The sequence below is a fragment of the Erithacus rubecula genome, assembly GCF_903797595.1.
Source record: "Erithacus rubecula genome assembly, chromosome: 4".
Classification (NCBI taxonomy): domain Eukaryota; kingdom Metazoa; phylum Chordata; class Aves; order Passeriformes; family Muscicapidae; genus Erithacus; species Erithacus rubecula.
Window position 1 is genome coordinate 923892 of NC_136686.1, and position 14422 is coordinate 938313.

Sequence of the window (14422 nt, forward strand, 5' to 3'; positions counted from 1 at the left end):
AGAGCTGAGCTGTGGTTGTGCTCTGTGTCCACCTTAAAGGCCACAGGCAGAGCAAGGTGAGGCAATGGAACCCCTTTGATTTTTGTGCCCAGTTACTAGAGTTGTCACATTTTTCACTGGCACAGAGCACATGTGGGCAGGTGACAGTGACAGGTTAACCTGGAGACTGGTGTAGGCAGCTGCAAGGTTTCTGTCAGTGCTCCAACTGGGAGTCATGAGAACATGCCTCCACAGATACCACATTGTGACATGGAGCCAGAGATGAACCCACCTGTTTTTCAGAGCTCAGCTTGTGCCTGCCATCCACACATTATGTAATAACACTCTTGATTGTGAGTCTGAACCTTTGCTGCTTTCTGTAATTTACTTTTCTGTGTCTACACTGATATTTGAGGCTTATTTTCTTCTGAGGAGCATGCAGAGTGCTTACCAGTGTTTTACCTTGCAGAGATTTTTTTAAAAAAAATGTTAGTATTATAAAAATAATCTTAGCAGCATTCACTTAGAGACACAGGTAAAGTAATTGACTGGTTGATCTCTGCAGGCATTTAATTCTATGGGTTGAGTGTCTCTTGTTCCAGCACAACCCCAGAAATGTTCAGGTTTTTATTTAAGAGCAGGAAATAACTTCAGTGTCTCAGCTTTATTCTTATACTCTGAGACTACTGAGAGCTGTGGGTCACAGTCTGTCACTAAAAAGGTAATTTTCCCTAGTTTTAAATACTTAGCACTTTCATAATGCCTCTTCATCTGATAGCTCTCAAGTACTTAACTGAGACAGGTTTCTAGGCAGGTAATTTGGTTTCTAGGTTACAGGCTAAGTGTAACTGAAAACTGTGACCTTCTCTGTTTAGCTTAACAAAAAGAAGGTTAGGAGGTGACTTGCTTACAGTCTTCTCATGCAAAAGCATGAGAAGAATATTGCTGGTAGAATAAGGCCTTTTAATCCAGCACACTGGGACACAACTGGAGTCCCATGACAGCAAGATTACATTAGCCTTTAGAAAAAAAAAAAAATAAAACTCCATCTTAAGGGTTTTTCCCTTTTATTTTTTTAAGATCTTTTCTAAAGGTTTGTGGTTAGAATTCCTTAGGAAGAAATGCTGTCCTTCCCCATTAAAGTAGAGATTAAGCATTGTGCTTAGAGCAGCAGTGAGAGGTGTGATTTAAGAACCCAGCTAAATGGGGCTAAGTCTGAATGTGAGACTTGCAGACTAAAAAGCTAAAGGGAGGTGCCTAAAACAAAATACTGCTGTATCTGGTGGGGCAAGAAGGCCTCCATTGGTGGCACAAATGGTCAGGAGTGTCCTGGCTGTGCAAGCAGGGCAAGAGATCTCTCTGCAGCCTGGTAGTTGCAGCTGCAGCTGGAGAAGAGCCTGGCTTTCCCCCAGGTCTTGCCCTGTGTCAGAGCCCAGTGTGGGTGGCTGAGGCCCCTGAACAGTCTCCAGCAGCCCTCAGGCTCTGCATTCAGGCTTCTGAACTGAGCTCTGGCTTTCTACTTCAGTTTGAACTGAATTTCTGCTCAGATACCATACACTGAATCCATGGATATTAGTGACAGCCCAGACACAGAGTTGTCTCACCTTTCCTGACATTTTACTGCCTTTTGTATGTGGAAGGTCACATTCAATTATAATAATTTACTGGACCTGAAAGTACATGATCCAAGCTGAAGAGGGAAATGTTCATTCTTTTAAGCAGAGGGGAGAGAGAAGATATCTCATTTCTGAAGAGCTTGGTTAGAGAAGTTAGATTTGGCACATTGAACTCCTTATCTTCATTAGGATATCTTATTAAGATTGCTCAGCCTGGAACAGAGAAGGATTCAAGGTGACCAAATTGTGTCATTTCACTACTTGACAAGAGCCTACAAGAGAGCTAGAGATTATTTACAAGGGCATCTAGGACAAAGGACATGGGTATGTAGTACAGGACAAAGGTGAAGAGGATCAGATTGAGAGTAGGTTTAAATTAGATATCAGGAAGAAATTATTTACTGTGAGGTTTTGTCACAGGTTAGCCAAAGAAGCTGTGACTCTCCCATCCCTGGCCATGTTAAAGGCCAGGCTGGGCTTTCAGTAGCCTTGTTTACTGCAAGGTGTCCCTGCCCATAGCAGTGGGGTTGGAACTGGATGACCTTTCAAGTCCCTTCCAACCCAAGCTATTCTATAATTTGGTCCCTGATACTTGGAACTGTGTTTGTACAATATATTTCATTATCTTGTTGATAGGAGTTTTTGAATAATCATCTGCTTCAGGTGGCACGAGCATCTCTTAGAATAATATTTGCCACTTAAAAATTAAAATAATACAATGGTATTGCTCTCCTCCACAGTGCTACAAAGTTCTCCCTGGCCTTTGACAGGCTGGATTTGTAACCCTAGCTTGGTTTAATCCAGGAATCTCCAGCTCTGTTAGTTAGAGGATATATTGGGGATGGCTTTGCCCACTGATAAAATGCAATAGTCTCCAGGGGGAAATGCAGCAGCTGTTTAATAGTTCCAGCAGCACTGTGGGGAAAGGGAGGATTTGAGCAGGCTATTGAAGCAGCAGGGGTAATTTAGCTAAGTAGGATGCAATTACCCAGGCTGAATTTGACCAAGATGCATGTTTTGCACCTCAGCTTTTAGAAGGGAGGAACAACCAGAAACTTCCAAGTTTTTTAGTGTCTCAAGTTAGCCCTGCAATGCTTCAGACTGTTGCATCCCCAGATGGTGTCCCAGGCTCACCTGCTTTCTCTTGCCCTCAGGCTTCTGGTTCCTATTGTGAATGTGGAAGAAAACATTGTCTGTGGTCTTTTTTCTTTCATATGTTTCAAAGCTCTCATTTGGACATGCAAATTAAAAATTGTGTAAGAGAGTGATTGCAGAGTTTCATTTGTATTCAGAGGTGTTTCAGGCAACTCAGTATCCAAACAGGACCTTCTGCTGGCAAGTTTTTCAAGCTGGAGGTCATTCTAATTCCACTAATAAAGCAGGTGGGGAGACTCCGGGGTTGGGAGTAAAAGTGTGGAGAACTCAAGGAGTGAAATTAGGAAGCAGAAGTTTTTGATGATCAGTGAAAACTGCACAAAAAGAACAGCTATCATAAAGTCTTGCTGTTACAGCCAAATTACAGCTGGTGGGATTATTTATAGCCATCCATGCTACAGCAGCATGCTACAGCTTCCCCTCTCCACCAAAGCTGTTGCTGCTTCTGGTTCAGCCTTCTGGCAAGAAAGTGAAGAATAAAGTCTTAAAAATGAACCAATGAGCCTGAGGGTTGCACTCTGGAGAGCAGGAGCATTGTCCAGCCTTAAGGTAAAGCAAGCTAACTGTCCAAATTAAGGCAGAGCTCTCGATTTTGGAAGTATTTACTAGTGGCTGTGCTGCACTGGCTCAGAGATGGAAGATCCTGCTGTTAAATATCACATCCATTGTCTTCTGCTTACTGACTGTGGTGGTGTTTCTCTGCTTTTTCTCATGCCTGAGGCTTTAAAAGGTGCAAGCAAATGTCTGGGTGAAATATCTTTGTGTACTTAGGCAATATGAGCAGCTGTATGTGGCTAATTATTCATTTAAGCAGTTTAGGTAATGCTTTGATACAGGGTACATATTAAAATGTTATGGGGTAAATCTGATTGCTCTTCTGCAGCAAGTGCATTCTCTATATAAAATATGGAAATTCACTAATAGAGATGTTTTGATTTTTTTTTCTGTATTATCTATGTTCTGCCATCATTTAACTCTTCCTTTTGCTTTGTTTCTTTTTTTTATTTTTTGATGTGTAACTCTATCTTCTTCCTTCCTAAGGTTCCTTACTTGCCTTCTGGCTTGTTCCTGCAAGAATGAGAGGGATTTCCATGCATTTTTTAGCCCTCTTTAATGGAGCTGGCTGCTTTATGGGAGCTCTCTTTGTTCAGACAGCCCACGCAGGCACTCAAGGTAAGAGTATGCTCATGATGGGTGTTCCTGAGCAGTTTTCTAATATTATTGATTTGGAGAATCAGGCAGCAGAATTAAAAGGGATGCCAAAGTTTTATTGATTTGCTCTCACAATTAAGATGGAATTAAGATAGAAAATAGCCTTCCAGCTGTACTCATCCAATTTTAATGAGTCATCTTAGTTTTGATAGTCAGAGTAATTAGAGGATGGCATCTTGCAGGAAGTCCTCCTGTCCAATCTTTGTATTTCTGTTCTGGAAGACTGAAAATAAATTGGCAAGGAGGCCACTTTTTTGTGTTGATGAAGTACATTCATGTTATTCACACTTACATGGAAGCCTCTGGCCTTGAGAGCAGGATCTGTACTTTAAAAAAAGGACAATATTATTCCCTGTGTGTCCCAGGGAACAGGAGGTTGGGTTGAAGGTTTCAAAGCTGTCTGGGGAGCTCACTCTCCTGAACCCACTGGTTCCATCTGACTTCACCCAGCTGTTGGAAAAGCCAAATTCTGTGTCAGTACTGTCTCACTGTGGACTTGCCCTTTTGCAGATGGATGTTGCAATTCCCAGAAAACTCCCTGTTTCCAAAGGAGTTACTGCAGGTTCAGCCTGTTGAGGTGTGTTTAGTGGAAGTTCTGAACTGGAGTTGTTCCTGAGTTACTGACTGATAAGCCAGGAATTTCTTAAAGTATTTTTTTCCTTTGCTGATGAATCTTTGTTCAATACAGAAAAAACTTATTTCACAGAAAAAATTTAACAAGTAAAGTACTCGAGTTCTTGGACTGAGGGACAGGGATCCCTTTGTTCACAAATTGAAATGGTCCCACTTGCTCAAGGAATATTTCCAAAGCTCTGGTGGAACTCTTACAGAGAACTATTCTTCAGAAACCACAATTGCTAATGCATGACACCACTGCCATTGCCACAGCAGTAGGATTTTATAACTGTGGAGGGTTCAAGCTTTGGCTTCTTCTCTTCCCTATGCCAAGACTCATGTAATTGAAGAACAAGCAGTAGTGGGTCTTTTGAAAGTGTGACAGGAAGTTTTTTTATTCCTACTCGTGAGATCTGAACAAACAAATGATACTTTGACACCCAGTCCTGTTTTTAAGTCAAAAATTGAATTAAAATTTTATTGCAAGGTATAAAACATCACCTGGAGATGAGTAAAAACCTGCAATGTTTACACAAATGAATCAAGCAAAGAACTATTAAGCACCAAGGCATCCATTGTGGAGAACTGAGCTCCTTGAATATCCCCCAGTGGAGAAGGTTGTTTTTCATTATTCTGAGTTCAGTGTAATCTGGGGTAAATGAAACAAACACTTTAAGACAGACTGTGTTGCTGATTTTTTTTTTCTTTCCTCCCCCCCATAATATGGAAACTAAATATTTAGTAAAACTGACATATTTTACTGCAATTTGACTTTGGAAATAATTGAATCATTGCGAAAAAATTAAGCACAATGTCAGCACCAATATATTGTTCCTATGTTGTGTTACTGTTATTTAATTAATTTCTTTACAGAGTATTTCTGTACACTGTGATAGAGGAAACCAATTTTTGCATTTGATTTGCAATTCGGTAGATTTTTGTCTGGTTTTCCATCAAGGTGATTAATCCTTTTGCTATGAGTCTGTATGAAATAATTCAATTGATTCAAAATAAGCAAATGTTCTTTTCTTGACAGAAATTCTGTTTTAACAGAGATTGTGAGTGCTTATCCTGGCTGAGACCAAGAAGGTTGAACTCTCCAAATTCTCCACAGGCTGCATTCTAAACCCTTTTGCTCAGGTTTCTTGAGCAAACTGAAAAGTTTCCTGACTAAAATATTCGTCACTCTTAGAAAGTTGGGTGGCAAACTTTTCAACTTAGCTTTTCTTTTCTTTTTTTCCAAAGCTGTAACTTAATGTCTGTGTTTGGCTTTGTCAGACCTGCTGTTCCTGTAGGTGGAATTGACTGCACCATTATCCTGAGCAAAAGTCACTCTGAAATTTCCAAGGGAGACAGTGACAGTCTGTGTTCAGATTAAGGTGTTGTAATGGGTATGACTGCTGCTAAGCAGGAAAACTCTAAAAAACTTTAAAAAAACTTCAAGTGCTTTAGGGGAGAATAAAGTGAAACATGTTTAGTGATTGCTCTGGTGCTGTAGTTAGAAGAGTGTTAGAGATTATTTGACCTATTAATATGTAAACAACATATTACTGGGCTCTCACTTTTTATTTTTAAATATAATTGGGTGTCTCTTTCCCAGTGTTCCTGGCTTGAATAAGATGAATAATTCCAAGTTACCACAGTTCACTCAATTCACTGCTTGGAGATATTCCTATAGGTTCATTTGTGTTATGATGCTCCTCTGCTCATCCCAGCCTGTTGTCCTGCTGACTCCTATATCAGAGTGGGCTTAGGGTCACACTTTTGTAGGTGGGGATAAACAGTAGCAAAACAAAGAATGCATTTTAGGCTCAGTTCTGGTTTTCTCCTAGTTTGGTAGCAAGTGTTATACACACTTTTGGTTTCTTTTCTTCCACCTGTATTTCTTCCAGTTGTGCTTCTTACAGTGGACTTTGTGCATGACAGCAAAATAATGTTTTTTTAATTTATTAAAGCCTAGTGGTTGCCTAAGGAACACCCTAAAAATGGCTGTTGTAGGAACACGTTTGTGGCCTCTCGAGTTAAATTACGGTCCAATGACACAAATTAGGCTTTTGTAAATTTACATTTGGTATGGTGAGGTTTGTTTTGTTTTTTTTTTTTCAGATGTGTTTGAAGAGCTTGTAAATATTCAGTATCTGGACAATTTATGAAAGTGGGAGTAAAGCAAACCAACCGGAACTTTTTTTTTTCCTTCCTAAAAAAAGGCTCGGCTAATTTATTTCTATTGGAAGAACAAGTTCCTTCTCTTGCTGGAGGAGAGGATAGTGTTGATGAATTGGTTCTGTGAGATTTAACAAGGCTTAGTGAGTGATGCTTGGGCTATGAATGCTTTTGTCTTGTCCCATGATTCTTGTTTCACTAAGCCTGAGCCAAGACTATTTCTGGTTCTTCCATCTCTGAGCACTGAGACCATGTTTTCCATGTTCCTGCAGCAAAGTAGATCCTCCACTGCGTATTTTGAAGTGTTGAAGCACAGAGGGTGTTGATAAAATTCAAGCATTTTTATATCCTATTTTATGCCACTAGTTTAGAATTTTATTTGGGTTTTTATTGGCAAAGTTGATCAGATATCAGTCACAGTCAAATCTGCATTAATCATTTTTAACGCATCTATGGAGGATGGTGTGAATATGATAAAATAAGACTTTTTAAAAAAATCTGACGAGTGCAAACAGATGATGGGTGACAGTGATATTTTCAGTACAAGCTGGGAAACTGCTTTCTTTTGGATCTCTTACCTCTCCTAACATTTTCAAGGAAGAAGATGCAAGACAAAACCTGTCCTCTTATGCCAATCATTTCAGAATATATTTCTCTAAAAATATTAATATAAATATGTAAGAAATAGAAATTTAGAAAAGGTCAGAAAATTTAGAAAAGGAAGGAAACTGTCCCAGTCACAGTTTGCCTGTTTGTATTTAGAGAATCACCAGAGGCATTGTGGTTTGGGTTTGAGTTTTTGGGGTTTTTTTTTAGGTTGGGGTTTTTTTTGATTGTTTTTATAATTTCAGTTTTGTGTGATTCCAAATACCAAAGGTGATAAGCTAGAGGATATTTCTTGCAGTCCAGATGGTGGTGGCCACTGGTCCCTACTTAGCTAATAGGGATTAGATGCAGAGTGAGGCTTTAATTTGGTTGTGATTAAACACTAAATATATGCCCACTAAGTTGATGAAATGAAGGAAGGAAATGCAAATCTTTTTTGAATTTTGTATTCTTTTTTTCTATGATAGGTTGTAGGATAGCTGCAAAAGTACAAGACTGGTACAGATAGAGGAACTTCTGGCATGTGACTGTCTTCTTTGTTTTCTTCAAGGTTTTCCACATAATAAAATGGGGTAATGTTATTCAGCAAAAAACCCTGCATGCCTCCTTGTGCAACTTTCCCTTGAGCTCTGAGAGGGTGCCACCACAGCAGCAGATATGTTGTGTGCACTAATTTTTGGCAGACTGGCCCTTTTCAAGTTTTCTGCAATGGCTGGTATTGCCAGCAGCTCCTTGCTGTCAGTCACCCACCAGAAACAGCCCAGGAAAGTTTTTGTCCATGTCCCAATCTCTGCTTCACTTCCACCTCTGCTTGCTTTAGTAGGATCAGTTGTTTCTTCTTGGTGTTGTAAATTATTCCTTCTTCTTGAACTGAGTCATTTCAATGCAAAATTGACAGGATTCCAAAATGTCAGTGCAAGTTTACCAGGTGCTTTATTTCCATGATTGTAGAGCAGACTGCAGGAACAGACTCTGCCTAGGCTTCACTTTCTAACTTGTTTCTAAATTTGCCATAAAATACATAACTAATTCACCTCTAACCAGTAGAGAAAGTCTATTTGAAATTATGCACCTCAAGGAAACTTCTGTTTCTTTGTGGTGATTCATGCTACTAAGTATTTCTATTGTTGGAATAAAAATGGAAATCAGGAGCTTGATGCAGAGAGTTAATTCCCAGTGAGCAATTATCTGTGTGACAAACCAACCTTGTAATTGCCACTTCTGTTGGCAATCTCCACAGAAAAGTAAAGGATGCACAGAGCCCACAGGCAGTATCTTTTGGGGGAAAGTGAGTTCTTAGCATGTTGCATGCTGAGGTGAGGATGGGAAAGGTTTCCTGCAAGCAGAGGAGAGGGTTCTCTGTAAAGTGAGTGTAAGTAGATGTAAACACAGTCCAAGTTTATCCCCTGTTTCATGGGGGAGAAAAAAATTAAAAGGAAAAGTAATGAAAGAAAAATGAGTGACAAGTAAGGATTTTTTTTTTGGCTAAAAGTAGGAAATGGTTATATTAATTTTTGCTGCATCCACTGATGAAAATGTGCACTAGAAGGGTTATATTCTGGATATCCTTAGACTGCTGGCATCCTTGTTCCTCTGTGGAGGAAAGCCTGCTCCTAACAAACCTTTTTCTCCCTCTCTGAGAGGAAAAGAGCCTTGATCCTACCTCTTGCTTTGGACAGAGCAGGAACCTAGAGAGGACAAGTGTTCTCTGTGGCAGCTGGAGCCTCACCATGTCCTGATTTTGTCCTTGCCTGTGCTGTTGGTCATTTGGATTTTCCAGAGACTCTCTGTCAATATCCTGGCCTCACTGTTTAAACACTGGCAACACCTAGAAAAAGAAGGGAGGACACAGAGCAAAGATTTTTGACCCAGTCCATGGAGGGAAGCCCGTGGTGAAGTGGGAGTAGAATCCAGGTCACCTGCCAGGCTGCTACCCCTAGAACCAACCAGCCCCAGTTACAGTGCTTTTATCTGGTGTCTGTATCAGTGATAAGATAGAGAGGATACAAATGGACCCTCAGAAGCTGCCAAATTGTTTTTATTAACTTTCCAAGTATATGTTTTCCATCCAGGTTGCACTGTAAATGCCATTCCATTAGGATGCTCCTGCTGCTGCTGCAGTCAGCCCAGCCAAGGTGAATAACCTAGCAGACAGTGTGAGCTCTGCTTTGACAAGCTGCACTGCAGACCCCCATGCATGAGTTCCTTTTCATCACATCCACAGGCTCTGCCTTCTATTGGCCCCTGGGGGCTGCAAAATGAAAAACTACCTGATTGTGAATGATGACAGTAAAAGTTTATAAGCTACTAAAATGAAGTTACAGCACCTTGGAGCTCAGTCAGCTTCCAGTGTAAGGTGATAGGTTTTTAAAACTGGCTGCAGAAGGAAGGGAGCAGGCAGAGGTGTGGTGGTGCTGCCCTGTGGCAAGCAAAAAGGTACCATGGCATGGAGAGAACTGTAGAGGAACTTATGAAAACTGATGGCAGTTGTTCTGTCAGTCCCAGGAGAGCTAAAAGCAATAGCTCTGAAAAGAAATGTGTTTGTAACTGTAAGATGTGGAGGGAAGAAAAAAATGTAAATATATGAATGTGCTTGGCAGGGTGTAATCCTTTGAGTGGAGTCTGTCCCTTGCTGTGGAACTGTTCTTTGTCTCTAATTAGTGAAATATTTACAATCTAAGGATGGCAATCAGTGTGTAAAAGTGGCATTGGTGGCCAAAAGATCTGTTAAGGCCATCATGTTTTTACAACACAGTTGTACTAAGAAAGTTGATTTTCCTTCTTTCCCCATTAGCTCATTCGGGGGAATAGCCACACAATTTAGTTGGGCAGGATTTGATACCTGACTTTGATGCAGCAGAGGAAGGTGACTTTGAGCACACTGATGCTGGTGTAGTTCAGATCAGGGGATGCTTTTGATCTAAATCTCCTAATAATCTCTGATTTGCATCACAGAACAATCTTGGAACGTGAAAACAACTGGATTCTTTTTAGAGGAAACTGAACAACAAAACAATATGCTCATGTCTGAGATGTTCCAGCTGTTAATGGGAACTGCTCTGATGTGAACCCCCCTGAGCTGTGCAGAGTGTGGACATCACATCCTCAGCACCAGCTGTTTCACACTGCATTTCTTCATTAATTGCTAATGAAGACAGTCTATCTGCCTTCTTCAAAGGCAATAAATATCCTCTATTCCCAATCAGGTACATGGTCATCACAGCACTGTGCAGGTCTTTGCTATCCTGTAACTTCAGTTTCTACTGGAACTTCTTTTTTCACCTTGGTTTGATGGTTTTGCTCTGGTTTATTATGGCACTTCAGGTACTGATTGTCTTCAGTTGCAGACTGACTGGGGCTGTCTTTTGTTTTTAACCATTTTGATTTGTACAGTTATTTGCCACCTGAGCTTGTTTGCAGACTGGTTGCAGTGACCAACATTGAAAGCAGTACAGCCACAAACTGCAGTGCACAGGAATACACAGGGAGGGAAGTCTCTGTGTGCATGTCCTCTGAGTCAAGTGCCAAAATCGCCCAGACACAAGGCTTTTTCAAAAGCCTTGTTGAAAAAAATTGTGTAAATAAATTATTTGGGATTTGTGTAAATAAACAATGAAAGTAAAGAACACCTTGCAGGCTCATGGCTAAAGGCAGCTGTAAAGAAAGGTAAAGTAAAATGTCAGGTGGTGACTTTGTAATGGAACACCAAGGCACTGAGTGCTTTTAATATTTAGAATTTTAAAAAAATTTTTAAATTCTTTATAGTAGAGACTGAGAAGAGACTATTAAAAGCATGAAGCTGCAAGTAAAGATCTCTACAGCCCATCTGAATTCTAGCTCTTACTAAAATTTTTACGGTTGACTTTGATTCAGGTGGGTGCACAGGATAACACAGATGGAAGATGGTCCAGTCATTACAGGAGTAGCTGTGCAGGATTAGGTTTTCCAGTACACTTCAGATTTATTATGGATGTTCTCTAGATCTGTACTGCCTGTCTGCAAAGCAAGGGTAGACTCAAACTCCCCCACAGATGCTGTGAGGATGAAATCTGTATCAACAGCTGCAGGGATTGTGTCTCACACCCAGTTACCTTCTTGTCTTCCACATGAGCCACGTCTCCTGCTGCGAGGAAAACTAATTCTGCCTCAAATGTCTGCTTTACCAGGCAACTGGTTCCCACACTTGCTGCATGAAGGTAAATTGGAGAGATTCTTCTTCTTCTTGGCTTCCTTAATGATGGTGAACACCCTGGGGTTCTGGAGCATTGCACACAGGTACGTGTGAGAAAATGAAAACTTGATGTTTCATTTGTAGGTGCAGATAGAAATTCTTGTAACATCTGTGGGCCAGCATGTAACAAAAAATTGGTTGTGACAGATCATCTGTGGAGAGGTGTGAGATTTAAAAAAAAAAACTGGAACAAACTGATGTATTTAACCTTAAATAATTAAGGGATCTTATTAATATAAAAAGCCCTCAAGAAACAAGAGCATAATTTTCTTTCTAGAAGGGTGTAAATGTGCTGGCATGGAGTTGAAAAGGGAACACAAAGCTACACTGGCTGTGGAACTGCCCTTGCTTTTGTACCCATTTGTAAAGAGCACTGCTGCTCTCCCAGTGAATTCACACCTTCAGTGTGGGACAGAGGGGTGGTGAGAAAGCTCCAGCCCTGCAGGTTGGTGCTGTGTGTAGCAGTTGCAACAGGACAGCCCCCCAAAATTTCCTGATACTCTTCTGGGCATGGGAGAGAAGCAATTTCCTGCTGGAGACACAAGAATTGCTCAACCCCCTCACAGGAAGCCACTTTATGGCACCTGTAGAGCCCAGGTTTAATCCCTGTGTTTTGCCTGCAAAATGCAAGGAACTCACAACTCTGGGATGTTTAATCCCACTTAATTTTTTGTTGAAGTCAGGCAGAGGGAGGGAGGCAGCCTGTGCCACCACCAGTGTGAGGGGTCACTCTGAGAGTGGCCCTTAGGCTTTGGGATGCAGTCCTGTGGAAATCCTTCAGGAACCCTGGTGAGCAGGGATGTGATGATGAGAGCAATAAAAAACATCCAAGAGCAGTGTACTCCTGGAACTCTAGACAAAATGTTCCTTTTTCTAGCACATGTAGCACCAACTTTGCTGCATCAAAGTTTGCCATAGCATCTTGTTGATTATTCCAATGTGATTCTCTTGTTTTAAATGTGAACTGGGTCACAACGAAAAACATTTCTCCTGCATGTACATAGTAGTACTCCTCATATGGAATTTTATGCTTCTGTGAATTGAAATTTTAATTTGTGGCATTTACTGCTGAAAACTAATAGATTTTGGTTGTCAGAATATTACCACTTCACTTCAGAATGAAGGTACCCTATTTTTCAATAATAAGTTTTCTATAATTTCTTATATAATTTATAATAAGTTTCAATAGTAAGTTTTGACTTATATTAATATGTTTTTTTAAAAAAAAAACACAATTGTTTCATTTTTGATGAACAAGAAAAAGAGCAAGGGCTATTCAGATAAACAGTAGTTTTGACAGAGGGGGAAACATACTTGAAAACTTGGCATAGAGAAATTTTAGTGCATTTTTTCTTGAGGGGAAAAAAAGCATGTTAATTATAAATTTTTTTGAAAGGACACAGTACAGGTATTATTAACATCTGCACCCAGTTTGATACTTCTCATCCTGAAGTTCTGAAAGACTCTAGGAAATGCTTATTTGCATTTTCCTATTTTTTTTGGCTGCCTTGATGTTCAAGACTCGGAAGGCACTGTAACTTAAAAAGTATGGTGTATAAACAATGGGTGAAGCTGACACTTAAAGAATTATTTTGTTATTTTCCTTCTGTATCATCTCCCCCAGATACAACAATCTGCATGAGGATGGCACCAATGAGTTCAGAGAAAGTCTTCCTGGAGAAAAGCTTTTGAAGCATGGAAAAGCCATCAAGCATTATAATGCTGTCCTGGAAAGTTCTCCCATTTTGTCTCCTGTGGAGAAAACCTGATGAAATTTCACCCTCATTTGACTAAATTTTGATTTTGTTACCCACCAGCTCTCTAATGATAAATTGCCCTCACACTTAAGTGGAACTATGTCCTGGTATTTATGAATTATCTGATGAATAATAATGTTGTTTATAAGTTAACAAAACAGCATTCTTCATAGGATTTGGCCTTGAAGGCACTGTCATAACTCACATTAAGGCCAAGGAGAGCTCACTGCTTGCCATAGTAGGAGGGAGGCTTTTAATCTTTCGATGAAAATAGGTATTCACATATATTTGTATTTAGGAGTGGTCAAAAATGAATAAACATGCAGGCATTTGTTTAGCTAATGACTTTGTGCCAGTATAATTTACAAGAGATTTTGAAATCTGGTACTGGCTGGTTGATATTTGCAATGGTGGGATTCCTGTGCACTGTTCTTGGCTCTTGCTGATCTCCTCCCCAGCCTACAGCAAGCTGCTGATTTATTTCCCTGTCTGTGAAGTGGACACAAATTGCTTTGAGATCTACCAAAAATGCACTAGAAACAAGATAGCAGTCCTCAGTCCACAAGGTGTGCCATGAAACATTGGTGCTTGAGGCATCCAGTCCCACTTGGCAGCAGCACTGTGAGATTTGCTATTTCTGAAGGATGAGATGAAGAAAATTGCTAGTAGGAGAATGAGAGACTGGAATTTATTAACATCAGAATTACTAATTGCAGCCTATCTGAATTGGAGGGGGGAGAATTAGGAAAAAAGAGAGTAGATGCAGCTTGGAGATGAGGGAAAATAATTATTAGTAAAATGCTTTCCAATTTGAACATTTCAGTGTTAAACACTCCCAAAAATGGCTGAGTTTGTTATTGTGAGAGATAATTGGACTCTTAACATTTCTTTTTAAAAGTCATATAACTAAAAAAAATGATGAGAGAAGTGGGGTCTGCATATGCTATGTAAGGAAATGTATTGAACCCAAAAAAATTAAAGGAGCACTTGGATATCAAGATGTTCCTGAGGGAGGGGACAGTCAAGTCAGAAGTCTTGCTAGATATGAGGAATGCTCTACCACAGGAGAAGCTACACTAAAAGGATGT

General features: G+C 40.1%; 1 protein-coding gene across 5 annotated transcripts in view; it reads left to right on the plus strand.

Moving 5' to 3' along the window:
- The window catches only part of SLC15A5 (solute carrier family 15 member 5), a 29740-nt gene extending 16064 nt beyond the window's left edge, over window positions 1-13676 (plus strand). The window contains exons 8-10 of one of the 5 annotated variants that reach the window (XM_079304072.1): window positions 3792-3923; window positions 11513-11621; window positions 13202-13676. In XM_079304072.1, coding sequence (XP_079160198.1) covers window positions 3792-3923; window positions 11513-11621; window positions 13202-13346 — 386 coding nt within the window. In that variant the 3' untranslated portion in view covers window positions 13347-13676. Of the gene's footprint in view, window positions 1-3791; window positions 3924-5613; window positions 5770-5855; window positions 6067-7896; window positions 8498-11512; window positions 11622-13201 lie in introns of those variants that run through there. The other 4 variants (XM_079304073.1, XM_079304075.1, XM_079304074.1 and 1 more) reach the window with 4 other exon arrangements.
- The last annotated feature ends 746 nt before the right edge of the window (window positions 13677-14422 follow it).